Source organism: Chlorocebus sabaeus, chromosome 26, assembly GCF_047675955.1.
Source record: "Chlorocebus sabaeus isolate Y175 chromosome 26, mChlSab1.0.hap1, whole genome shotgun sequence".
Classification (NCBI taxonomy): Eukaryota; Metazoa; Chordata; class Mammalia; order Primates; family Cercopithecidae; genus Chlorocebus; species Chlorocebus sabaeus.
The window spans coordinates 18,749,074-18,775,188 of NC_132929.1; the positions used below are offsets into that span (position 1 = coordinate 18,749,074).

Here is a 26,115-nt window from a genome sequence, read left to right on the forward strand (position 1 = left end):
AACAACAACAACAACAACAAAACTGGTGTGTTGAGATACAGCACAAGAGATCATGAAAACTGAGGAAAAAAACAAAAAAAAATTTTTAATAAAAAAAGAAAATGGAGAAGTGAAGACAGGTAGGATATCATTATAAAACAATCATTTAAAGTGGAAGAAAAAGGAATCTAACAGATTAGAATGGCAATGACCATCTTTGCACAGTTTCAAAGCAAATAAACTGAAAAACAGAGGATGAAGATAATACAGCTGCAAACGGAGAGGGGGAAGAGACACACACAAATGTTTATACAGAGATGTATCTCTGAACAATACTGTGAATAAAAGGATAGGCTTAATAAGTTTTATGGCTCTACTTATTAGGAACACTTTAGAGAATAATAATAATAATAGGTATAGAAGTACTACCTAATAGGCTAATAAATAATTTAGTTTATAAGTAGATAAACATTAAAATACATTTGTAAAAACCAAGTAGAATTCAAGAGTCTTGGCCAGGTGTGGTGGCTCATGCCTGTAATCCCAACACTTTGGAAAGCCAAAATGGGAGGATTGTCTGAAGTCTGGAGTTAGCCGCCTGGCCAACATGGTGAAACCCCCTCTCTACTAAAACTACAAAAAATTAGCTGGGCGTGGTGGCACCCACCTGTAGTCCCAGCTACTTGGGAGTCTGAGGCAGGAGAATTGCTTGAACCTGGGAGGCAGAGGTTGCAGTGAACTGATATTGTGCCACTGCGTTCCAGCCTGGGCAATAGAGCAAGACTCCAACTAAAAAAAAAAAAAAAAAAAAATTCAAGAGTCTAGCTTGATTCGTTGGAGAATTGCAGGTTACATCCATAATATTTCAGAAAGCTTTGAAAAGAGAGTAATCTGATACAGCAGCATGGGGGAAGGTCACTCAGAAGAAAATATAGGGTGAAATGCTAAGGCCTTCACACGTTAGGGTCAAAGAGAAAGGAACATACTATTAATGAGAGTTTTGCCTGAACTGAGAAAATCTAGGGTTGTTAAGTACAGAAAAGACTGTGAGAAAGAAAATTGAGAACTGAGGGAATGTGAGAGCAGGCAGTATATGAATTTTGAGAAGAGGAATTGATTAAAAGGAACAGAATTAAGGGTCGGGCTAATTCATCATAAAATATCTTTTTATCTTGTTACAAAAAAAAAAAAAAAAAAAAATCCCGGCCAGGCGCAGTGGCTCATGTCTGTAATCCCAGCACTTTGGGAGACTGAGGTGGGCAGCTCATGAGGTCAAGAGATCGAGACCACCCTGGCCAACATGGTGAAACCCCGTCTCTACTAAAAATACAAAAATTAGCTGGGTGTGGAGGCATGTGCCTGCAGTCTGAGCTACTCGGGAGGCTGAGGCAGGAGAATCGCTTGAACCCCAGAGGCAGAGGTTGCAGTGAGCTGAGATCGCGCCACTGCACTCCAGCCTGGTGACAGAGCAAGACTCTGACTCAAAAAAAAAAAACAAAAAACAAAAACCCGTATCCCAGCTATCAAAAATTGAACATCAATTTAAAAATTAACTAATCCTATAAAGGGTTAGCCTCTAGTTAAATACCTTTTCCTTACACTCAGCCTTTTCATTGGGATCATTCAGTAAGAAGTCATTATGCCAACATGACAGCAAGAGCAGCTCAGCCCCATAAAAATGTTATCAGAATGGTCCAGATTACAAAGCACCCTCAACAAAATGAAGTTGTGAGGAATAAGTATGCAGAAGGCATAAGTTAGGAAGCCAAGAGAAGAGAGTCAAGGACTGCCTCACTGAAATAGGGACCAGAAGATTAAAAATCAATTTATTTTTGGAAAGTGAAGGGTTCTTAAGAATGAGATGTCATGTGTTTATAAGCAGATAGGAAAAATATTTTAGTTAATAACGTAAAAAATAAAATACAAGAAAAGGAGAGAGCTAGCATCCAAGGGTCTCTAACTCATTCATAAAAGGTACTAAACTGATCTTCAAGCTTTATAAAATAGAATCCTCAGTAAACCACAGTCAAATTAAGCAGGAGAACCTCCTGAAGGGGCAGCAAAGCAGTATCCTGCCTCACCTGGAAGCATCTCCTTGGGGCCAAGTAGGAGAAAGGTGAAGTGGCACTATCCACACCAAGCTGGTGCTGACATACCCTTCATGGGCTTGGCTGAGAGTAACACAGGTATCCTGGGATCTGCGCAACCCAGGAAGACGTAGGTCTGGCTGCACCTATGTGTAGCCTCTACACCACTGAGTTGAGAACAACAACTCAAGAGAAATGGGGAGAAAACAGAAAAGGTCAGAAAAAGAGAGAGCCATCCTTTTACCTATTCTTTCTTCTCCAATTATTTATTTTTCTAGTATTGACAATGGGTGCTAATCTATCCACTGTTTTCCTGATTTACCATGTTGTGGAGAAGCTAAGTTTGAGCTAAAAATGACTATATAACCAGAACTATAATTTTACTAGCATCATTCTCTAATCAAATGAGTCAACTGGTAGAGAAACTTGGATATGCCTGGGGCAAAGGAAAATGATCATCTCTATTTAATTTTCTTTCAGATCAAACATTTAAATATAAGTAATACCAGACAGTATGTCATTAAGCTGAGAATACAAAGGTGAACACAAACTAGCAGTGTATTCAGGGTTTTATACCACTGGATCCATGTCAGAAAAAAAATTATTCATTTTTGTAATAAAAACAAATGGGGCCCAAGTAGTAAAATGGACTTCAAAAATGACAACAGGGCCAGAAACAGTTACTCTCTGAAACTGAAGTTAATATGAATCAACACATAATCAACAGTATTATTTTTAATCCATCCTGCAGTGTGATTTGAAGGCAGCTTCCTTACTGTGATTAAAACACATTTAACATCCAAAGACATGAGTAGAGACAACTCAGAGGTATTTGTTATTGGTAGTTTAAAAAAGAAAGGCAAATAGCAGACTTACGACAATACTTCCCAAAGCAGTAAAAATTCTGCTAATTCACACTCTCTCATCCTTACTCCATGAAAAGGAACTCCCAAAGTCCAAATATTCTAAGTAATTACATATTTCTACTACTACTAACTAGTTAAAAAATTTCCAAGAGAAAAATGTTCAGCATATTTATACCCGGCTGACACCAGTACATTCAATTAGTAATTAAAGAATGTAATTAAGGTTCAGGAAGATACAAATAAATTATAAATTATCATACAAATCATAAATTGTATATTCTACAAAGGGCTTACCTTGCAGCTTTTTCAAAACAGCAACCTCCATTTTCAGAACTTGTTTTGGTTGTTGAGCTGATTCCACCTTCAGTGCAACATTCTCCCTGGTGAGCATGTCCAAGGCATCGTAAATTTCTCCAAAGCCCCCACCCCCAATCTTTCTCAACTGCACAGAAAATAAGAACACACACACTCAAAATTACTAGAAGATTCTAACTTGAAAGTAATTGATCTGTTATATTTAGAAAATGTATAATTTTATAATCTGTTTTATAAAATATTTCAATATTGTTAAATTAACTATGTATATGCCAAGAAAACATATGCCTGAAAATAACATCAAAACCTTTCCCCACAGGTTTATCCACAAAAAAGTAATGAAATTATTTCACCCACAAACAATTTTAAAATTTGGTTGACAGCCAGCATCAGAAATGTCACCAACAATACAGTATTTGAAAGAATCTCTTCCTACAAATGCCACTCAACAACCAGATTTGTTGTTTTAATTTTAAGGAAGACTTTTTAAACTATGAAATCCTGGCTGAGTGCAGTGGCTCACTCCTGTAATCCTAGCACTTTGGGAGGCTGAGGCGGGAGGCTCACTTGAGGTCAGGAGTTCGAGACCAGCCTGGCCAACATGGTGAAATCCCATCTCTACTAAAAAATACAAAAATTAGCCAGGCATGGTGGCACATGCCTGTAATCCCAGCTACTCAGGAGACTGAGGCAGGAGAATTGCTTGAACCCAGGAGGCAGAGGCAGTAGTAAGCCAAGATCCTGCCACTGCATTCCAACCTGGGTGACAGAGAGAGACTCCATCTCAAAAACGAAAAAAACAAAAAACACTACAAAATCACCCAGCCCTCTCACCACCACTTACTCTTCTCTCAGGGGTACCTAACAGGGTCCACAGAGCAGGCAGAGAACTCCAGTACCAAACTATCCCAGAATTCACTATACATCTATTTATTCATATACAAGTAAAAAAAAAAACAACAATTTAAGCAAGTTCAACAAACACTATTCTCTCTGATAAAATATGTGAGCTTAACTGGGGAATATGAGGATGCTGGTCTGAGTATCATAAGCAAGTTTTGAAGAGTCAGTGGCAACTGCACCTGTAGGCTCTGAAAGCTGGGTTGTGGGGGTAGATACTTCAAGCTAGATACAGCAATTATTTTCCATTTCCTGAAACTAGGTTGTCTCCTTATCACATTATCCAACATCCAGGATGTGATATAATGTAGGAAGTCATCATAGGCACAGGGTCCTAAATCCTATCCAGCTCAAGACGCCCCAGTTCCATGTTCGATCTCTTTCTCCACTTGATCATCACTGATGACTACATCTAGGTTAATTTATCTTCTGAATTTCTACAGTAATTATTTGTTTAATCATTCAATTAATCACTTTACCGGGCCACACCTCAGGTACCGGGCCAGGGCTCAGATATCACTTCTATTATTACCTTGTATTTTTCAAATTAAAGACCTGTCCATGAAATACCTTGTTTTTAAACTGTCATGTTGATTAACTTTCCATTGTCAATATCCTATCCTGTTACAGAGAAACTAAGCTTCTTCGAAGAGATGGCCATTTGTTCTATTCTATTTCCTTGTGTCCCCCATAGCATTTGGCAAAGTGTTAACTGATAAATATAATCCTATACTTATTACTTTGCGCATGTGAGCCATAATCCTTCTTTATTTTTATTTATTTATTTATTTTTAATGTTTTCAGTTGGTAGTCTCACACTGTCTCCAGGGCTGGAGTGCAGAGACATGATCTTGGCTCACTGCAACCTCGGCCTCCCGGTTTCAAGCAATTCTCCTGCCTCAGCCTCCTCAGTAGCTGGGATTACAGGTGTGTGCCACCAAGCCTGGCTAATTTATGTATTTTTAGTAGAGATGGGGTCTTACCATGTTGGCCAGGCTGGTCTCAAACTCCTGATCTCAGGTGATCTGCCCACCTCTGCCTCCCAAAGTGCTGGGATACCAGGCGTGAGCCACGGCACCCGGCTGATCCTGCTTTATTGTCATTTGGTGATGGGAAAGGAATACTACATGAAACTACAGGATAAGTTCAAGATTTTTAAAAAGTTCCAGAAGTGGCCAGGTGTGGTGGCTCACACCTGTAACCCCAGCACTTTGGGAGGCCGAGGCGGGCGGATCACGAGGTCAGGAGTTTGAGACCAGCCTGACCAACATGGAGAAACCCTATCTCTACTAAAAATACAAAAATTAGTCAGGCATGGTGGCACATGCCTATAATCCCAGCTACTCAGGAGGCTGAGGCAGGAGAATCGCTTGAACTTGGGAGGCGGAGGTTGCAGTGAGCAGAGATCGCACCATTGCACTCCAGCCTGAGCGACAGTGTGAGACTCTGTCTCAAAAAAAAAAAAAAAAAGTCGCAGAAGCATTCAGTTAAATAAATTGTTCCTTCATGGGCCTTGACTGATATACTTATGATTCTTTATATTTTGCCCATTAAATAAAACCTAGTGTAGCTTTAAAAACTCATACACAGTACCAAACAGATTCCTTTCTAACTAAGGACTGGTAGAGGCAGCTTCATGTTTTACCTCACAAAAAAACCTTATTAAATGACAGAATAAAACAACTAGGCTGAAGTAAATGTTCTTGCTTCTTTGTCTATTTCTATCCCTATAATGCCATTTAAACATTAATAGAACATTTTTTAATTGGCCTGACAAAGCCCTAAGAAATTATCAAGGTTTATGAGGCAAAGAGAGAGGCAGTTTAGTATGATTGGGGTACACAGATTACAGGAAGAATAGAGAGGTAAGGTCTGTGGGAGATTGTATTTTCCAACAATAGGCACAATAATATCATCCATCCCTGCTCTTCTTCAATGTGAAGAAAACCTTTCACACGGATGAAGGCAATGTGACCTTGCTACTCTGCCATCAAGAGGTAGAGTCCATTTTCCCTTTAACCGCTTTCATCAACAGAATAGGGCAAAGTGACACTGTGCCAGCTCTGAGGACAGCCCTTAACCAGCCTGCTAGCTTCCATTGCCTGTCTCTTGAAAGCTAGCCACCATGTAAGAAATGGGACCATCTGGCCGGGCGCAATGGCTCACATCTGTAATCCCAGCACTTTGGGAGGTCGAGGCGGGTGGATCACCTGAGGTTGGGAGTTTGAGACTAGCCTGGCCAACATGGTGAAACCCCGTCTCTACTAAAAATACAAAAATTAGCCGGTGTGATGGTGCACGCTTGTAATCTCAGCTACTCGGAAGGCTGAGGCAGGAAAGTCGCTTGAACCCAGGAGGCGAGGCTGTGGTGAGCTGAGATTGCGCCACTGCACTCCAGCCTGGGCGACAGAGTGTCTCAAAAAAAAAAAAAAAGAAAGAAAGAAAGAAAGAAAGAAATGGGACCATCCTGAGAAGCCACAGCCACGTGGTGATGCCCTAGAAAACAAACCACCAGGTTGGGGGTTGGGAGTTGGGGGTGAAGAGCTAAGGAATCCCATGATACCAGACAAGTGAGTGAAGAAACCATTTATAAATGGATCCTCTAACTGAAACAATCCTGATAGTGCCACATAAGAGACAAATCACCCAGGCAAACTCTTCCCAAATTCCTAAGGCACAAAACTGCAAGCAAAATAAAATGATTGTTTTAAGCTTCTAAATTTTGATGTAGTTTGTTACATAACAATAAATAACTAAAACATCATCTGTAACAATGAGCTTGTCATTTTTTTTTTTTTAACTAAAAATGCCCCTATGCCCTCCCAAATGTTGGAGATAAGTTCCTCAGATACATTAGTTCTAATTACCAGGACAAGGGAACCATGCCAATTAAGAGTTTCACTTGTCACCTTTTGATATGTCCACTGGAGAACAAACTAGCCTTAACACAGTGCTTAGTGTAATCCTCTCACCAAAGCAACACTCATGTCTGACTTACATAAAAGATTAGCAACTGCTGAATCTCCCTGCACCAGTCCATGATGATGACATAGTTTTCTTATATTTGGTCAAGTAAATTTTCAAAGTCTACTGACTTACCTAATCAGTAAAACACACTGTACCATACGAATAAAAAATAAAAATTCTATTTCTAAAGGGTCTTCTTTTTCCAATCTGTTCATAAATTAAGGGAACCATTAAAATAGCTTTGTAAAACCTACTAATGGAAAAAAACTTTGGTGGACTGTGTAGCAATAAAAAATAATTAAATATATCCAAAACAAAAATAGTTCCTTAAAGAAATGAGTAGTATTAGAGAGATGGCAGATTCTAGGTCTAGGGAAAGAAAGCCATTGAAAGACTATTAGGATCCTGTCAAAAGAACTCAGAAGACAATGTGAAGTGTGTCCCCTTAGTCAAATAAGACAATTTAAACATCTATAAGGATAACTATCATGGACTGAAACACAAAAATTTGTTCAAATCTTTCTTAATTATACTAAAAAACAAATCTAATTGATCACTTTTGGAGAATGGCAAGAAACCAATTCATTGTTTTGAAAACTGGTAAATTAAAAAAGAGAAGCAAGTATTTATCTTGTTTTCCTAATTAAATTGTACCTCAAGATAATCAAATAATTGATGATAAAAAAATTTGTCCTTATAGATACACTTCAGCTAAGAAATGAATTATGGAATATCACTAATTTGCAATCCCTAAATAATAGACCTAGGCAATGATCATCAATAGTGTTACCACCACAAAAAAGATAGACAGATGGACAGTAAGATATTATATGCCTCCTAGTGAAGGCTCACAATAACATTTATGAAAAAAAGATGTCCCCATCTCAAAACAAACCTAAAGTCAGATCTAATCCAGCCTGTAGATATAACTACCAATTTACATGAAATACACAAGACAGAGAAACGTGTTAACATCAAATGGAAGCAGATAGCAAAATCCAAACCATGGGAAATTCTACAGACAAATCACCTAATTTCTTCAGTAAATAAATAAGGGGAAAAAAAGAACAATAAAGAGGAAGGAACCTAGAAATGAAAAGAAACGTAAGTGATGACAACTAATTACAATATCCAGATTTTATTTGGATCTTGATTCAGACTGTTCAAAATACTTCACAATCAGGAGAATGTGAAAACTAAAACTATATTTGGTGATATTAAGAAATGATTACCTGTTTTTAGTACTACTACAGTATTTTATAACAGTAGAAAGTAGCTGAAAATACCACATGCTAACAGACAAAATGATACACAACCTTGGGGGAGAAGTCAGCAGGAAAGAAATGATTATTTTTAAGGTATGATAATGGTATTACGATTATGTTTTTAAAAGTAAGTCCTTATTTGTTAGAGATACATACTGAAGTATACACAGAAGAAATGCTAAGGTTAAATATCACTTCAAAATATTCTGGGAGAGAGATGAAACAAGATTAATCATACATTGATGACTATTTAACTTGGGTCATGAGTACATGGAGGTTCATTATATAAGTCTCTATTTTCTATGTATACTTACAATTTTCCGTAATAAAAAAAAAAAGAGCAGCTCATTGGACTTGCTTTTTTTTTTTTTTTTTGAGATGGAGTGTCGCTCTGTCGCCCAGGCTGGAGTGCAGTGGCGCAATCTCAGCTCACTGCAAGCTCCGCCTCCTGGGTTTACACCATTCTCCTGCCTCAGCCTCCCGAGTAGCAGGGACTAGAGGCACCCGCACCACGCCTGGCTAACTGTTTGTATTTTTTTTTAGTAGAGACGGGGTTTCACCGTGTTAGCCAGGATGGCCTCGATCTCCTGACCTCGTGATCGGCCCGCCTCGGCCTCCCTAAGTGCTGGGATTACAGGCGTGAGCCACCGCGCCCGGCCAGCTCATTGTAATTTCAAACACTGTATTTTTTTCATTTGTTCGAAAATTTAGTACTATATGAAGCAAGAGTAAGAATTAGGGTATACACAGAGCTTAATCATAGAAAAATAACTAAATAACTGCTTTAGGCATATAAGTAATGTATATAATATTTCCTAATGAAATGCTATTTTTATCAGGATACCAAAAATTACCCCGATATGTATACACACACACACACACACACACACACTCTGAGATGTACACTCACCACTTTCCATCTTTCTTTCACTAGAATTCCAACACTCAGGATATCCGGCTGCTCTCCTCCCCCGCTCATTGCAATACACTGATTATGGTAGAACAGTTACACAGGCATCCAGTTCTCAAGGGTGGTTTCCATTTAACCTAAAACAACAATAACAAAAAATAGTAGCAGTATATTAGGGTTAACTAATCAACACAAATAACATTCCAACATCAGTAAGCACTACTAATACCATACATTAGTTTGGCTACTCTGTTGGGAAGAAGGGGAAAAAGACCCAGAAATGTTTAATGCATATTTTTTAAAACCACATATCTTTCCATCACAGATGCCCAGTGAAATAGCTAGGTGTTAAAAAGACACTGTTTTTTTTTTTTTTTTTTTGAGACGGAGTCGTCGCTCTGTTGCCCAGGCTGGAGTGCCGTGGCCGGATCTCAGCTCACTGCAAGCTCTGCCTCCCGGGTTTACAACATTCTCCTGCCTCAGCCTCCCAAGTAGCTGGGACTACAGGCGCCCGCCACCTCGCCCGGCTAGTTTTTTGTATTTTTTAGTAGAGACGGGGTTTCACCGTGTTAGCCAGGATGGTCTCGATCTCTTGCCCTCGTGATCCGCCCGTCTCGGCCTCCCAAAGTGCTGGGATTACAGGCTTGAGCCACCGCGCCCGGCAAAAAGACACTGTTAAAACACAGGTATTATTTATAATAACTGAGATTGTTAGACTATAGGGCAAGCATGATGTCATGGCACTTGAACTAGGTAGATGACTATCTTGAGTACAATATACTGCTGAAAAGACACAGTACCTAATTTACAACTGCTTATAGTTTGTAACTTAGAGCTTAATAACATTATAGCTAATATTTTAATGTTACAAAATGCACTTAAAATGCATAGGAAATAAATACTAACAAAGAAAAGGGTTGTTGACCAAACCTGATACAACGACATTCCAAGAAAAAGAGGATATTAATAAGATGAACAGCATACCTGTAGAAAATGAAGATATAGCAGAAAAATACAGCCTAAAGGAGATGAAAACTGTAACCTAGCCCAGGAATGAAAACGATATTGATACAGAGTGACTTTCAAGATACATTGTTTAGTGAAAAAAGGCAAGACAGTAAAGGGTTTATAGCATGCTATACTTTGCAGAAAAAGGAGATAAATGTTGAGTATATTTAAGTATCTGCTTTTGTTTTTTAAAAAGAAAGGAAAAGAAGGAGAGATAAGCTAAAACTTAATGAAAATGATTCTTTGTAGCAGAAGTCAGCAAATTTTTTCAAAACAGGTCTGGAAAGTAAATATTTTAGTCTCTAGGCCACATATTGTATTCTCTGTTATAGTTACTCGATTCTGCCACTGTAGCACAAAAGCCATACACAATTATGTAAACGAATGAGTATGGCTGTGCTCCAACAAAATCTTATTTACCAAAAAAAAAAAAAATGTGGGCCAAATTTGGCATGCAGACTGTTTCAACCTTTACTCAATAGAAAGCAAAACAAAAGGCCAGGTGTGGTAGCTCACACCTGTAATCTCAGCATCTTGGGAGGCTGAGGCAAGAGGGATGCTTGAGCCCTGGAGTTTGAGACCAGCCTGGGCAACACAGGGAGATCCCATCTCTACAACAAATTTGAAAATTAGCCAGACATGCTTGCACGTACTCGTAGTCCCAGCTACTCAGGAGTCTGAGCAGGGAGGATCACTTGAGCTTGGAAGGCTGAGGTTGCAGTGAGCCGTGAAGGTGCCACTGCCCTCCAGCCTGGGTGACAGAATAAGATCCTGTATCAAAAAAAAAAAAGAAAGAAAGAAAGAAAAAAAGGATGGAAGCGATAAGGAAGAAAGCCAGACTTCCGTGAATGCATCTTGTGATATAGTTTTGATTCTGGAACCATGTAAATGTTTTACGTATGATAAAAAAAAAAAGTTCTAAACTCCAAATTCCAGAAAGGACCATAACAACAAGTAATCACCAGAATTGGTGTTAAACCCATCCTACGCCCATCAAAGGAAGCTCTGAATGAGTGATATCACTTCACCAAGTCACCAGTCAGCAACACCACAATTCATAACCACATTTACATAATAAAAGGTCAATCAATTCCTAAATACTCCTACTTCACCAATCCCTGAACTCCATAATTCCTCAAATCCTATTTAAGACCAGCAGTTTCTTTTCTTTTCTTTTCTCTTTTAAAACAAAGTCTTGCTCTGTCACCCAGGTTGGAGTGCAGTCATGCAATCACAGCTCATTATATCCTTGAACTCCTGGGCTCAAGCAATCTTCCCATCTCAGCCTCCCAAGGAGCTGGGACTATAGGAGTGCACTACCATACCTGGATAACATTGTTTGTTTGTTTATTTTTAATAGACAGGGTCTCACTATGTTGTCCAGGCTGGTCTCAGACTCATGGCCTCCAGTGATCCTCCTACCTCAGCCTCCCAAAATGGTGGGATCATAAACATGAACCACTGCACCTGGTTGGGCAGTTTGTTTCATTCAGAGAAATTATGTCCTACAATTATGGCTCTCCCTTGTATATCGCACAATAAATTTAGCATTTTGTTCAGAAAACGAATGATGGCATGTTCAAAACAAAAGACAAAAATTTTAAAAAACACTAAAAATAAAAGACAATTCAAAACAAACTGAAACCAATAATCTACTGCAATCTGTTCCCCAAAAACCTATGGAACTAAAAGAATTTTAAAACAATAACCCATTGCATCCATTGCATACTGAGTTTGTGCCATAGTCACACAGAAAATAATTACTTCAGCTGGGCATGGTGGCTCACACCTGTAATCCCAACACTTTGGGAGGCCGAGACAGGTGGATCTCTTGAGGTCAGGAGTTCGAGACCAACCTGGGCAACATGGAAAGACCCTGTCTCTACTAAAAATGCAAAAATTAGGCCAGGCGTGGTGGTGGGCGCCTGTAGCCCCAGCTACGCAGGAGTCTGAGGCAGGAGAATGGCTTGAATCCGGGAGGCAAAGGTTGCAGTGAGCCGAGATTGTGCCACTGCATTCCAGCCTGGGTGACAAAACGAGACTCTGTCTCAAAAAAAAAAAAAAATCAACATTCTCCACAGATTTTAAATTAGACTCAAATTTCAAAACAAAACAAAACAAAAAAATATTTTACTGTTGGGCACATAATCCAAAATTACCAAGCACACAAAGAACCAAGAATATCTCAATTTATATATGAAAGTGCAATCAATAGATACAAATGCCAAGATGACACAGATTTAGGATTTGTCAGGCAAAAATGCTCCAAGAAATAAAGGTGAATACCCTAGAAATGAATAAAAAGATATAAAGTCTCAGTAAAGAAATAAGAGACATAAAGAAAGAAATTAAAAATTTAAGCCAGGCATGGTGGCTCACGCCTGTAATACTAGCACTTTGGGAGGCTGAGGCAGGCAGATCACAAGGTCAAGAGTTCGAGACCAGCCTGGCCAACGTGGTGAAACCCCATCTCTACTAAAAATACAAAAATTAGGCAGGCGCAGTGGCTCAAGCCTGTAATCCCAGCACTTTGGGAGGCCGAGACGGGTGGATCACGAGGTCAGGAGATCGAGACCATCCTGGCTAACACGGTGAAACCCCGTCTCTACTAAAAAAATACAAAAAACTAGCCGGGCGAGGTGGCGGGCGCCTGTAGTCCCAGCTACTCGGGAGGCTGGGGCAGGAGAATGGCGGGAACCCGGGAGGCGGAGCTTGCAGTGAGCTGAGATCCGGCCACTGCACTCTAGCCCGGGGGACAGAGCGAGACTCCGTCTCAAAAAAAAAAAAAAAAATTAGCTGGGTGTGGTAGTAGGTGCCTGTAATCCCAGCTACTCACGAAGCTGAAGCAGGAAAATCGCTTGAATCCAGGAGGTGGAGGTTGCAATGAGCTGAGATGGTGCCACTATACTCCAGCCTGGGCGACAGAGATGCCATCTCAAAAAATAAAAAAATAAAAAATATAAATAAATAAATAAATAAATAATTTAGAAGTGAAAAATACAGTAACTGAAATTTTAAAATTTCACTGGATGGGGTCAATAGAAAAATGGCAGTGTCAGAGTAAAGAGTCAGTAAACTGGAAGACAGATCTATAGAAATTACACAGTCTGAAGATAAAAGATTCTTATAAATGAATATAGACCTCAGGGACTAGTGGGACAATACTAAAAATTCTAATATTTGTGTCATTAGAGTCATAAAAGAAGAGGTAACAGTTTAGGATAGAAAAAATATTAAAAATGGCTAAAACTTCACAAATTTTGTGAAGGACACAAAACAACAGATTGATGAAGCTGACTGAATACAATAGGCGCGCACACACACACACACAAAACTCTTAAACATATCATAATCAAACTGCTGAAAATTAAACAGAAAAAAAAATTAAAAATAACTAGAAAACAGCCAGGCACCGTGGCTCACACCTGTAATCCCAGCACTTCGTAAGGCCGAGGCAGGCGGAACACCTGAGGTCGGGAGCTCGAGACCAGCCTGACCAACACGGAGAAACCCTGTCTCTACTAAAAATACAAAATTAGCCAGGTGTGGTGACACATGCCTGTAATCCCAGCTACTCGAGAGGCTGAGGCAGGAGAATCGCTTGAACCCGGAAGGCTGAGGTTGTGGTGAGCCGCGATCGCGCCATTGCACTCCAGCCTGGGCAACAAGAGCAAACCTCCGTCTCAAAAAAAAAAAAAAGTAGAATGGTAAAGGGACTCATGATGGTGGTTAGGTTTCTGCATTATTTCAGGTAATGTAATATTCGTATTATATAATATTTATATAACATAGTTAATATTTAATGTAAGAATTCTAAGTAGATGGTAAAAAGGAGATATATTATAAGTCCTAGAGCAATCGCTTTAAAAACTACACAAAGAGATACCAGGAAAAGCAAAAAAAAAAGTGGAATACCAAAACATGTTAAGATAATCCAAAAGTAGGCAGAAAGAAACAGAAGAACAAAAATAAAGCGACAAACATAAAACAAACAATACAATGGTTGACCTGAATCCAAACTTACCTGTAATTACCATAAGTATAAATGGCATAAACATGCCACTGAAAAGACAGAGATTAGCAGGATAAATATGATTCTATAAGAAACTCACTTCAAAAATAATATGTAGGTTAAAGTGAATATACTAAATACCACTGAAAATAATAACATAATAATACTATTATTATATAGGTTAAAAGAAATGGGGAAAAAGTATACCATGCAAATATTAACAAAAGGAAAGCTGGAGCATCTATTATAATATCTGACAGTGCTGACTTCAGGGCAAAGAAAATCACTGGAGATAAAAAGAAATACAGAACCGTGGAAGAGCCAATTTACAAAGAAATTATAAACGTGTATGCACCTTAAAAAGACCATCAAAATACATGAAATAAAAATTAATGAACTGAAAGGAGAAACAGACAAATCTGTGATTATAACTGGAGCAGACAAATCCATAGAACAACTGAAGACTTCGCTCCTGTACCAAAGAAATAACTAGATAGAAAATTGGCAATAATACAGAAGCTAAAACAGTACCATTAGGGTATAATTTAAAAATATATTTGGTTGTGATATTGTGGCTTAGATTAATAATAAGAAATACAAATATTTGGTCTTTGTCCCTGGTTCTTGTTCAGAGCTCATAAAGCCCTTATAATTTCTGAAGTGATTAGGGTGATAGGAGCATCTTTTGGTATAATATTTGGTTTTTGTCCTTGGTTCCTGAAATAGCTCCAGATAGATAAAAGATGATAGGAGTAGATTTTGTTATTCATAACAAGCCCCTTTCAACCACATCTGGGTTTTTGTTAATGAGGTGACTTTAGGAAATCTTTAAAGATAGAGGGCTGGTTGCCAGGGAAACCAACCATGTGATCAGAGGGCTGGAACTTTCAGCCCCACTCACAAGGTCTGGGGAGGAGAGAGATGCTGAAGGTTGAGTAGACTACCAATGGCTAATGGTTTAATCAATCATGCCTTAATGAAGCCTCCACTAAAAACACAAAAGGACAAGTTTTGGAGACTAATAAGCATGTTGCGAGGGTAGTGTATCCTAACTTCATGAGGAAAGAAACTCCTGCTCTGAGGATCCTTCCAGACTTTGCCCTATATATCTCTTCATCTGTATCCTTGTTTATATCCTTATTAGATAATAAACCAGTAAGCATAAATAAAGTGTTTCCCTGAGTTCTGAGAGCCATTCTAGCAAATCGCACTTCTCTGTCATTTGCCAGAAGTATTGAGTATAGTAGTGAGAACAGTTTATTTTTCTTTTTTTTTTTTTTTTTTTTTTTTTTTTTGAGACGGAGTCTCGCTGTCTCCCAGGCTGGAGTGCAGTGGCCGGATCTCAGCTCACTGCAAGCTCCGCCTCCCGGGTTTACGCCATTCTCCTGCCTCAGCCTCCCGAGTAGCTGGGACTACAGGCACCCGCCACCTCGCCCGGCTAATTTTTTGTATTTTTAGTAGAGACGGGGTTTCACCGTGTTCGCCAGGATGGTCTCGATCTCCTGACCTCGTGATCCGCCCGTCTCGGCCTCCCAAAGTGCTGGGATTACAGGCTTGAGCCACCGCGCCCGGCTATTTTTCTTATCTTACATTTTGGTGTCAGAGAATTGGTATTCATCTCCAAATTCCTGGCAGTGCTTGGAATTTCCTAAGTGACATGAATGCCTCTGTTATGCTAATGAAGTGACTCCAAGCATCAGGATGGGGGCTATCACCTGAAAGCATATGACTACATATGCTTTACTAGAACTTTCATCTCCACCTCCCAACTTCCAGGAAAAGAGGGACTAGTGATTGAGTTCAATCACATGACCAGTGATTTCATCAACCATGCCTATGTAATAAGCTCTTTTTGTTGTTGTTTTTTTGAGATGGAGTCTCACTCTTTTTGCCCAGGATGGAGTGCACTGGCGCAATCTTGGCTCACTGCAACCTCCGCCGCCAGGGTTCAAGCGATTCTCCTGCCTTAGCCTTGTGAGTAGTGGGCCACCACACCTGGCTAATTTTTTTGTATTTTTAGTAGAGATAGGGTTTTACCATGTTTGGCTAGGCTGGTCTCAAACTCCTGACCTCAGGTGATCCACCCGCCTCAGCCTCCCAAAGTGCTGGCATTACAGGCGTGAGCCACTGCGCCCGTTTTTTTTTGTTTGTTTGTTTGTTTTAAGAGATGGGGTCTCACTGTCGCCCAGGCTGGAGTGCAGTGGTACAGTCGTAGCTCATTGCAGCCTCGAACTCCTGGGCTCAAGCAGTCCTCACGTCTCAGCTTCCCAAGTAGCTAGACTACATGCATGTGCCACTACACCCAGCTCATTTCACTTTGTGTCGAGACAGGGTCTGGGTATGTTGCCCAAGCTGGTCTTGAACTCCTAGACTCAAACGATCCTCCCACCTCAGTCTCCTAAAGTGCTGGGATTACAGGCATAAGCCACTGTGCCCAGCCCTGAACTCTGGATATTAAAAACTCTGTAAATCTTAAATTCAGCTAGATAAAAAAGAAATTGGGGGAAAAAAAAACACTCTGAACAACAAGGCTCAGGGAGCTTCCTGGTTGGTGAACATACCGATGTACTAAGAGGGTGGTGGACTCTGGCTGCACGAGGATAGACGCTCCCGTGCTTGGGAGCCTTATAAACTTATCATATAGTCCTCTTCATCTGATTGTTCATTCGTATCCTTTATAATAAAAAGGTAATTTTAAGTATAGCACTTTCATGAGCTCTGTGAGTCATTCTGAGCAAATTATTAAACCCAAGGGGATTGTGGGAAGGCCCAAACTTACATTCAACCAGGGAAACTTTGAGTGGCTTGTGCTACAGTCTGAAGTGAAGGTGGCTTTGTGGGACTGAGCCCTGTAACCTGTGGGGTCTGCATTAACTTGAAGCAATTAGTGACAGAATTAAAGTGAATTATAGGACACCCAGATGATGTCAGTGAACTTAAACACAACCATCAAACAACTGGAACTGATATTTATAGAACACTCCACCCAACAAAAGCAGAATACACATTCAAACTCACAAGGAACGAACACCAAGAGACTATATAATATCCCAGATCATGAAACAAATTTTAGCAAATTTAAAAGGACTGAAATCATACATACTATGTTCTCTGATAACAAGCTAGTATATTCTAGCTTAATGATATTAAGCTAGAAATCAATAACAGCAAGATAACAAGAAACTCTACATACACTTGAAAATTAATAACAACAAGGCAAGGTGCCTGATTTTATATAAATAACACTATATTGGAACTAAGCCATGCTCATTCAATTATATGTTGTGTATGGCTGATTTCATACTACTACAGCAGAGTTAAATAACTGCAACACAGACGGTATTACACTTAGGCCTAACATATTTATTTTCTGGACCTTAATAAAATGTTTGGCTGGGCACAGGGGCTCGCACCTGTAATTCCAGCATTTTGGGAGGCCGAGGCAGGTGGATTGCTTGAGTTCAGGAGTTCAAGACCAACCTAAGCAACATGGCAAGACCCTGTGAGGAAAGAGAGAGACCCTCTCATATTGTTTTATATTGTTTTTTACTCAGTACCTGTTTTAAGAAAAAAACAAGGAAGCGAAACCAAAGACAGGCAGCCCAGCGCCAGGCCCAAAACTGGGCCTGGGCCTGCCTGGCCTAAATCTAGTAGTTAAAAATCAACTCATGACTTAGAAACTGATGTTATCCATAGATTCCCAGCAACGTACAAGAACATTGTGAAACTCCCTGCTCTGTTCTGTTTCATTCTGACCAACGGTGCATGCAGCCCCTATCACGTACCCTCTGCTTGCTCAAATCAATCACGACCCTTTCATGTGAAATATTTAGTGTTGTGAGCCCTTAAAAGGGACAGAAATTGTGCACTCAGGGAGCTCGGATTTTAAGGCAGTAGCTTGCCGATGCTCCCAGCTGAATAAAGCCCTTCCTTCTACAACTCCTGTCTGAGAGGTTTTGTCTGCGGCTTGTCCTGCTACATTTCTAGGTTCCCTGACAGGAAGCGAGATGACTGAGGGACGGCCGAGACAGCCCCTTAGGCAGCTCAGGCCTACCCTGTGGAGCATCCCTGTGGGGTACTCCGGCCAGCCTGAGTGACAAGATCCAAAGAGTGCTCCCAGGTAGGCAATTGTCCAGGTGGAACGCCTCGCCAGAGCAGCGCGTAGCAGGCCCCTGCGGAGGGTTAACACAGTGGCTGAACACCGGGAAGGAACTGGCACTTGGGAGTCTGGACATCTGAAACTTGGTAAGACTAGTCTTTGGAACTTGCCCACTCCATTTAAGTGGAAGCGTCGCCTGATCACCCATGGTGTGCCTTTATTGGCACTATGGTGTTGGTTTTGGTTTTGACTTGGTTTGAATTGCTTGACAGGACTGGTCTTGGGAATTTGCCTACTCCATTTGAGTGGAAGTGTGGCCTGATCACCCACAGTGTGCCTGTACTGGCACTTTGGTTTTTGTTTTTGACTTGACTTGGGACTGCTTGATACTTTGGTTTTGGTTTTGACCTGGCTTGGATTTCTGGATACTCTGATTTTGGTTTTGATTTTGGTTTGGTGTAAACTGCAGAAGTGTGTGTGTGTGCCCTTTTTACCTGTTTTTTATTTTGTGGTGTGCGTGTGGTGTAAGTGTGGTGTTTTGTCTCGAAGCATGGGAGCATGGGTCAAGCACAAATAAGCCCACCCCACTAGGAACTATGTTAAAAAATTTCAAGAAAGGGAAAAAAGTGGGGAGGCAGAATTTATATAAAAAGAATGCTATATGGTAAATTCTTATCCTGAAATAAATTAACTGGTTGTTAAAGAAAAAAATGTTTGTACTAAGTCAGAAAGTTGAGACAGGTCAAAAAATTGTCTGCGAAAGTCATGAAAGAAAAAAGGTTATTAAAAAAATTTTATGCAAAAACTGTTGTATAATTTAAAAGTAATAAGTCCTCCTGAATACTATTGAAGAATCAGTTTATGTGCAAGGTGTATAACAAAAGTAAAATACACCTTTGGTAAAAAGATTACAAGGAGGCATAAGAATGTGGATTTTTACCTACATTAAAAAGTTAAAATAATTGTTGTTTTGAAAGTTTAAGCAAGTTTTAAAACGTTAATTGTAAAAAAGTTCTGTGTGTAAACATATTAGCTAAAGTTAAAAAGGTATCATTCAGTTTTTCTGTGAACTGGACGTTAAAATAAAAATGCAACAGGTTTTTCTTTTCTTTTTTTTTTTTTTTTTTGAGACAGAGTCTCACTCTGTCGCCCAGGCTGGAGCGCAGTGGCCGGATCTCAGCTCACTGCAAGCTCTGCCTTCCCAGGTTTACGCCATTCTCCTGCCTCAGCCTCCCGAGTAGCTGGGACTACAGGCGCCTGCCACCTCACCCGGCTATTTTTTTGTATTTTTTAGTAGAGATGGGGTTTCACCGGCAATAAGTTTTTCTTAAAGCATCAACCTGCTCTTTAACAAAAATTATAAAGGGTTAAAAAGAGTCTATAAAATCTTACCTTATGGTCAAACATGAAAAATTGGATAAATATGTCCACAAGGTTTTATTAAAATTAAGTTTAACATTAACAACACACTAATATAAAGGTAAAATTTAGCTTATCTGGTATAAAAATCATACAAGAAGCATTATTAAATATAAAATCGTGTTTAGCTTTCTTTGGTCTAAAAACTAATAAAGATAGGTGCTAAAAGAAACACTCATTTTACTAGAGGATTATAGAAGTTAAAGACTTAAAACAAATTTTGGCACCTAAGACAGCATACCAAGATGCAAATGCCTGGTTGAAAAGGATCAAATATTCCATCTGCACGTTAAACAAAAGCAGCTGTTATGCTTGTGCAATGGCAGGCCAGAGGCCCTAATTGTGCCCCTTCCACTAAGGTGGTCCTCCAACCAACCAGGCATGGGCTGCATGGTAGCTCTTTTCCAGGATTCTACAGCCTGGAGTAATAAGTCATGCCAAGCTCTCTCTGCTATATTCCAAAGTCCCTGCAGGTCAGCCCCCAAGGGCCATCCAGCTTCTGTCTCCCAACACTAAGTTCACTTCGTGTCTTTCACGGCAGGGAGGAGACTCAGCATTCCTTGGAGACCTGAAGGGATGCAGTGAGCTTAAGAATTTTCAAGAACTTATCAATCAGTCGGCCCTTGTTCATCCCCAAGCAGATGTGTGGCGGTATTGCGGTGGACCTTTACTGGGCACTCTGCCGAATAACTAGAGTGGCACTTGTGCTTTAGTCCATTTGGCTATCCCTTTCACCCTGGCATTTCATTAACCAGAGGAAAAATAATAATAATAATAAGACATCGTAAAGCAAGAGAAGCCCTTTACAGGTCTTCCAACTCTCACATCTATTTAGATGCAATTGGAGCCCCGGATGGAATACCAGATTAATTTAAAGCTTGAAATCAAATAGTTACAGGATTTAAGTCAATATTTTGGTAGATGACAGTCAATAAAAATGTAGATTAGATAAACTGTATCTATTACAACCAACAGCAATGAGCTTTTCATGAGTTAAAAAGAAACACTCATGTCAGCCCCAGTCCTGAGGCTACCTAACCTGACAAAACTCTTTATACTCTATGTGTCAGAAACAGAAAAAATACTAGTTGGAGTTTTAACCCAGACTGTAGGGCCCTGGCCAAGGCCAGTGGCCTATCTCTCAAAACAATTAGATAGGGTTTCCAAAGGCTGACCTCCATGTCCAAGGGCCCTGGCAGCAACGGCCCTGTTAGCACAAGAAGCAGATAAGCTAACACTTAGGCAAAACCTAAACATAAAGTCCCCCCATGCTGTGGTAATTTTAATAAATACCAAAGAACACCATTAGCTAATGAATGCTAGACTAACTAGATACCAAAGTTTGCTCTGTGAAAATCTCCACATAACCACTGAAGTTTGCAACACCCTAAACCCCGCCACCTTGCTCCTGGTATCAGAGAGCACAGTTAAACATAACTGTGTAAAAGTATTGGACTCAGTTTATTCTAGTGGGCCCAACCTCCGAGATCATCTTTAAACATCAGTAGGTTGGGGGCTGTATGTGGATGGGAGCAGCTTCGCCAACCCCTGCAAAGTGACTCTGAAGAAGACGACAAGCCCTACTCCAGTCACACCCGGAAGTTGACTGGTCCACGCACGACCGAAGCATGAGGAAACTCATCGCAGGACTCATTTTCCTTAAAATTTGGACTTGTACAGTAAAGACTTCAACTGACCTTCCTCAGACTGAGGGCTGTTCCCAATATATACATCAAGTCACTGAGGCAGGACAAAAGATTGCTACAGTCCTATTATTTTATAGTTATTATAAGTGTACCAGGACTCTAAAAGAAACTTGTTTGTACAATGCTATTCTATCCAAGGTATGTAGCCCAGGAAATAACCAACCTGATGCGTGTTATGACCCATTTTAAGCCTCCCATGATCACAGTTTTTAAAATAAAGTTAAGGACTGGTCCTTTTCTAGGCGACACAAGTAAAGTAATAGCTAGGACAGAAGAAACAGGGGTCTCCAAGCATATAACCCTAAAATTTAATGCTTGTGCTACTATCAATAGCAATCGGCATATAATAAGATGCAGTTCTTTAAATAATAAAAAAAAAAAAAGGTTACACAGCAGGAAATAAATATATCTGCCATGAATTACACTCACGTGCAAATGTGTGTAATTACTGGTCTTGTGTCACCTAGACTACTTAGAAAAAGGATGAAAAAGATCCTGTTTAGCTCCAAAAAGCAGAAAGCAGCCCCTTCTGTATGGGTGGAAGCTGCAACCCCTTGAAATTAATAATTACAAATCCCTTAAATCCAAGGTTAAAAAAAAAAAAAAAAAAAAAAAAGAGAACACGTATCTCTGGGCATCCATAAAAAAGGACTAGGTCCTAGAGTAAATATCTTAGTAAAAGGGGAGGTTCGTAAACTCTCTCCAGAACCAGTATTTCAGACTTTCTATGATAAACTGAAAGTGCCAGTACCAGAGACTCCAGGAAAAATCAGAAATTTGTTTTTGCAATTAGCCAAGCATGTAGCCCAGTCTCTAAATGTCACTTCATGTTATGTTTGTGGAGAAACTGTAATAGGAGATCAATGGCCATAAGAACCCCGACAATTGGCCGGGCGCGGTGGCTCACGCCTGTAATAGCAGCACTATGGGAGGCCGAGGAGGGCAGATCATGAGGTCAGGAGATCGAGACCATCCTGGCTAACACAGTGAAACCCCGTCTCTGCTAAAAATACAAAAAATTAGCCGGGCGTGGTGGCAGGTGCCTGTAGTCCCAGCTACTCGGGAGGCTGAGACAGGAGAATGGCGTGAACCCGGGAGGCGGGGCTTGCAGTGAGCCAAGATTGCGTCACTGCACTCCAGCCTGGGCGATGAGCAAGACTCCGTCTCAAAAAATAAAAAAAAAAGAACCCCGACAATTAGTGCCTATAGACCCAGTTCCTGATGAATTCCCAGCCCAAAAAAATCACCCTGATCATCTCTAGGTTATAAAAGTCTCAATTATTAGACAATATTGCATAGCTAGAAAAAGGAAAGAATTCACTCATTCTATAGGATGACTTAGTTGTCTAGGGCAAAAACTGTATAATGGTACCAAAAAAAACAGTGACATGGTGGAGTTCCAATTACACAGAAAGAGATCCATTCAGTAAATTTCCAAGGTTGCAGACTGTCTGGGTCCACCCAGAATTCCACCGGGACTGGACTGGCCCCACGGGGTTATACTGGATATATAGACATACAGCCTACGCTAAGCTGCCTGACCGGTGGACAGGTAGTTGTGTTACTGGCACTATTAAACCATCTTTCTTCTTACTGCCCATAAAAACAGGTGAACTCCTGGGCTTCCCTGTCTATGCTTCCTGTGGAAAACGAAGCATAGCCATAGGTAATTAAAAAAATGATAAATGACCTCCTAAAAAATTATACAATACTATAGACCTGCCACTTAGACACAAGACGGCTCATGGGGATACTGGGCCCCCATTTACATGCTCAACCGAATCATACGGTTGCAAGCTGTTTTAAACATCATCACTATAAAACTGGCCAAGCCTTGACTATTCTGGCCCAGCAAGAAACTCAGATAAGAAATGCTCTCTATCAAAATAGATTGGCTCTTGACTACTTACTAGCAGCTGAAAGAGAGGTATATAAGAAATTTAACCTTACTAATTACTGTCTAAACATAGATAATCGAAGGCAAGTAAAGACATAGTTAAAAATACGACAACACTGACACATGTGCCCGTACAAGTGTAGCGTGAATTTGACCTGAAGCCATGTTTAAAAATTAGTTCCCAGCACTAGGAAGATTTAAAACTCTTATAATAAAAGTTATAATAGTAATAAGAACCTCCTTACTGCTCCCTTGTTTGCTACCTGTACTTCTTCAAATGATAAAAAAGCTTCATCGCTACCTTAGCTCACCAAAATGCTTCAGCACAAGTGTACTATATGAATCACTATCAATCTATTGCACAAAAAGACATAAGTAGCAAAAATAAGAGTAAGAACTCCCACTAATAAAAAGTGAGAGTCTCAAAGGGGGAAAATGAGGAAAGAGAGAGATCTCTCATACTGTTTTACACTCAGTACCTGTTTTAAGAAAAAAACAAGGAAGTGAAACCAAAGACAGGCAGCCCGGTGCCAGGCCCAAAACCGGGCCTGGGCCTGCCTGGCCTAAATCTAGTAGTTAAAAATCAACTCATGACTTAGAAACTGATGTTATCCAAAGATTCCCGGCACTGTATAAAAGAACATTGTGAAACTCCCTGCTCTGTTCTGTTTCACTCTGACCACCGGTGCATGCAGCCCCTATCACGTACCTCCTGCTTGCTCAAATCAATCACGACCCTTTCATGTGAAATCTTTAGTGTTGTGAGCCCTTAAAAGGGACAGAAATTGTGCACTCAGGGAGCTTGGATTTTAAGGCAGTAGCTTGCCGATGCTCCCAGCTGAATAAAGCCCTTCCTTCTACAACTCGGTGTCTGAGAGGTTTGTCTGCGGCTCATCCTGCTACACCTGTCTCCACAAAAAATATAAAAATTAGCCAGATGTGTGGCACACATCTGTGGTCCCAGCTACTCAGAAGGCTGAGGTGGGAGGATCACTTGAGCCAGGAAGTTGAGGCTGCAGTGAGCTGTGATTGCAAGACTGTACTCTATCCTGGATGACAGAGCAAGACCCTGTCTCAAAAAAAAAAAAAAAAGAGGTCAGGCGCAGTGGCTCACGCCTGTAATTTCAGCACTTTGGGAGGGCGAGGCAGACAGATTACCTGAGGTCAGGAGTTTGAGACCAGCTTGGCCAACATGGTGAAACCCTGTCTCTACTAAAAATACAAAAATTAGCCGGGCATGGTGGCGTGTGCCTATAATCCCAGTTACCTGGGAGGCTGAAGCAGGAGAATCTCTGGAACCCGGGAGGCAGAGGATGCAGTCAGCCGAGATCATGCCACTGCATTCCAGCCTGGGTGACAGAGCAAGACTCTGTCTTAAAAAAAAAAGAAAGAAAGAAAAGAAAATGTGTGCCAATGCCTGTTCTAAATGAGCCATGGTTAAAGACAAAGTCCCCAGGCAAATTAGAAAATATTTGAATTGTACAAAAAGGAAAATATAACATATGGTATGCAGCTAAAGCAATGGTTAGAGGAAAAACTATACCACTAAAAGCTTATATTAAAAATGAGGCCAGGTGCAGTGGCTTAGGCCTGTAATCCCAACACTTTGGGAGGCCAAGGCAGGAGGACTTAAGGCCAGGAGTTCAAGACCAGCCTGGGCAACCCTGTTATTACAAAAATTTTTTTTAAAAACTCAACTGTGTGTGGTGAGTGCCTATAGTCCTAGCTACTCAAGAGGCTGAGGTGAGAGGATCATTTAAGCTCAGAAGGCTGAGGCTGCAATGAGGTATGATCGCTCCATTGCCTCCAGCCTAGGTGACAGAGATCCTGTCTCTCAAAAAATACATATATATAATACTAAAATAATTTTTAAATTGAAAATAAGTGAAAAGTTTCAGATTAAAAATATAAGCTTCCACCTAGGGGGGAAAAAAAACTAAACTCAAAACAAGCAGAGGAAAGAAACAAAAGGCAAAATAATAATAATGAAATTAAAACCAGAAACGTCATAGAAAAAAAAAAATCAATAAGACCAAAAGCCGGCTCTTTATAAAGATCAATATAATTTATAACTTTTTAAGAAAACTGGGAAAAAAGAATACACAAATAATCAATATTAGGAATGAAACAGGGGTTATCAATATAGACTCCAAAGACATAAATATATAATTAGGAAATACAATGAACAACATTATACACAGAAAGTGAACACAACCATCAAAAACTACTACAATTCACCCAAGGTGAAAGGGGCCCCCTTAATAGTCCTACTAAAAAATATGGGCATGATACGGTTTGGCTGTGTCCCCACCCAAATCTCATCTTGAATTGTAGTTCCCATAATCCCCACATGTCATGGGAGGGATCTAGTGGGAGGTAACTGAATCATGGGGGCGGTTACCCCCAAGATGCTGTTCTCATGATGGTAAGTGAGTCTCATGAGATCTGATGGTTTTATAAAAGGCAGTTCCCCTGCACACGCTCTCTTGCCTGCTGCCATGTAAGATGTGCCTTTGTTCCTCCTCTGCTTTTCACTGATTGTGAGGCTTCCCCAGCCATATGGAACTATGAGTCCATTAAACCTCTTTTTCTTTACAAATTACCCAATCTCAGCTAAGTCTTTATTAGCAGTGTGAGAATGGACTAATACAGGCCTAGATTTTTTTTCCAATGGCAAATTCTACT

General features: G+C 40.2%; 1 protein-coding gene across 5 annotated transcripts in view; it reads right to left on the reverse strand.

Moving 5' to 3' along the window:
* The window catches only part of TTBK2 (tau tubulin kinase 2), a 180,339-nt gene that overhangs the window by 128,726 nt on the left and 25,498 nt on the right, over positions 1–26,115 (reverse strand). The window contains exons 2-3 of one of the 5 annotated variants that reach the window (XM_008016878.3): positions 9,290–9,426; positions 3,227–3,374 (exon numbers count right to left, since the gene is read on the reverse strand). In XM_008016878.3, coding sequence (XP_008015069.3) covers positions 3,227–3,374; positions 9,290–9,358 — 217 coding nt within the window. In that variant the 5' untranslated portion in view covers positions 9,359–9,426. Of the gene's footprint in view, positions 1–646; positions 669–2,060; positions 2,174–3,226; positions 3,375–9,289; positions 9,427–26,115 lie in introns of those variants that run through there. The other 4 variants (XM_008016879.3, XM_008016880.3, XM_008016881.3 and 1 more) reach the window with 4 other exon arrangements.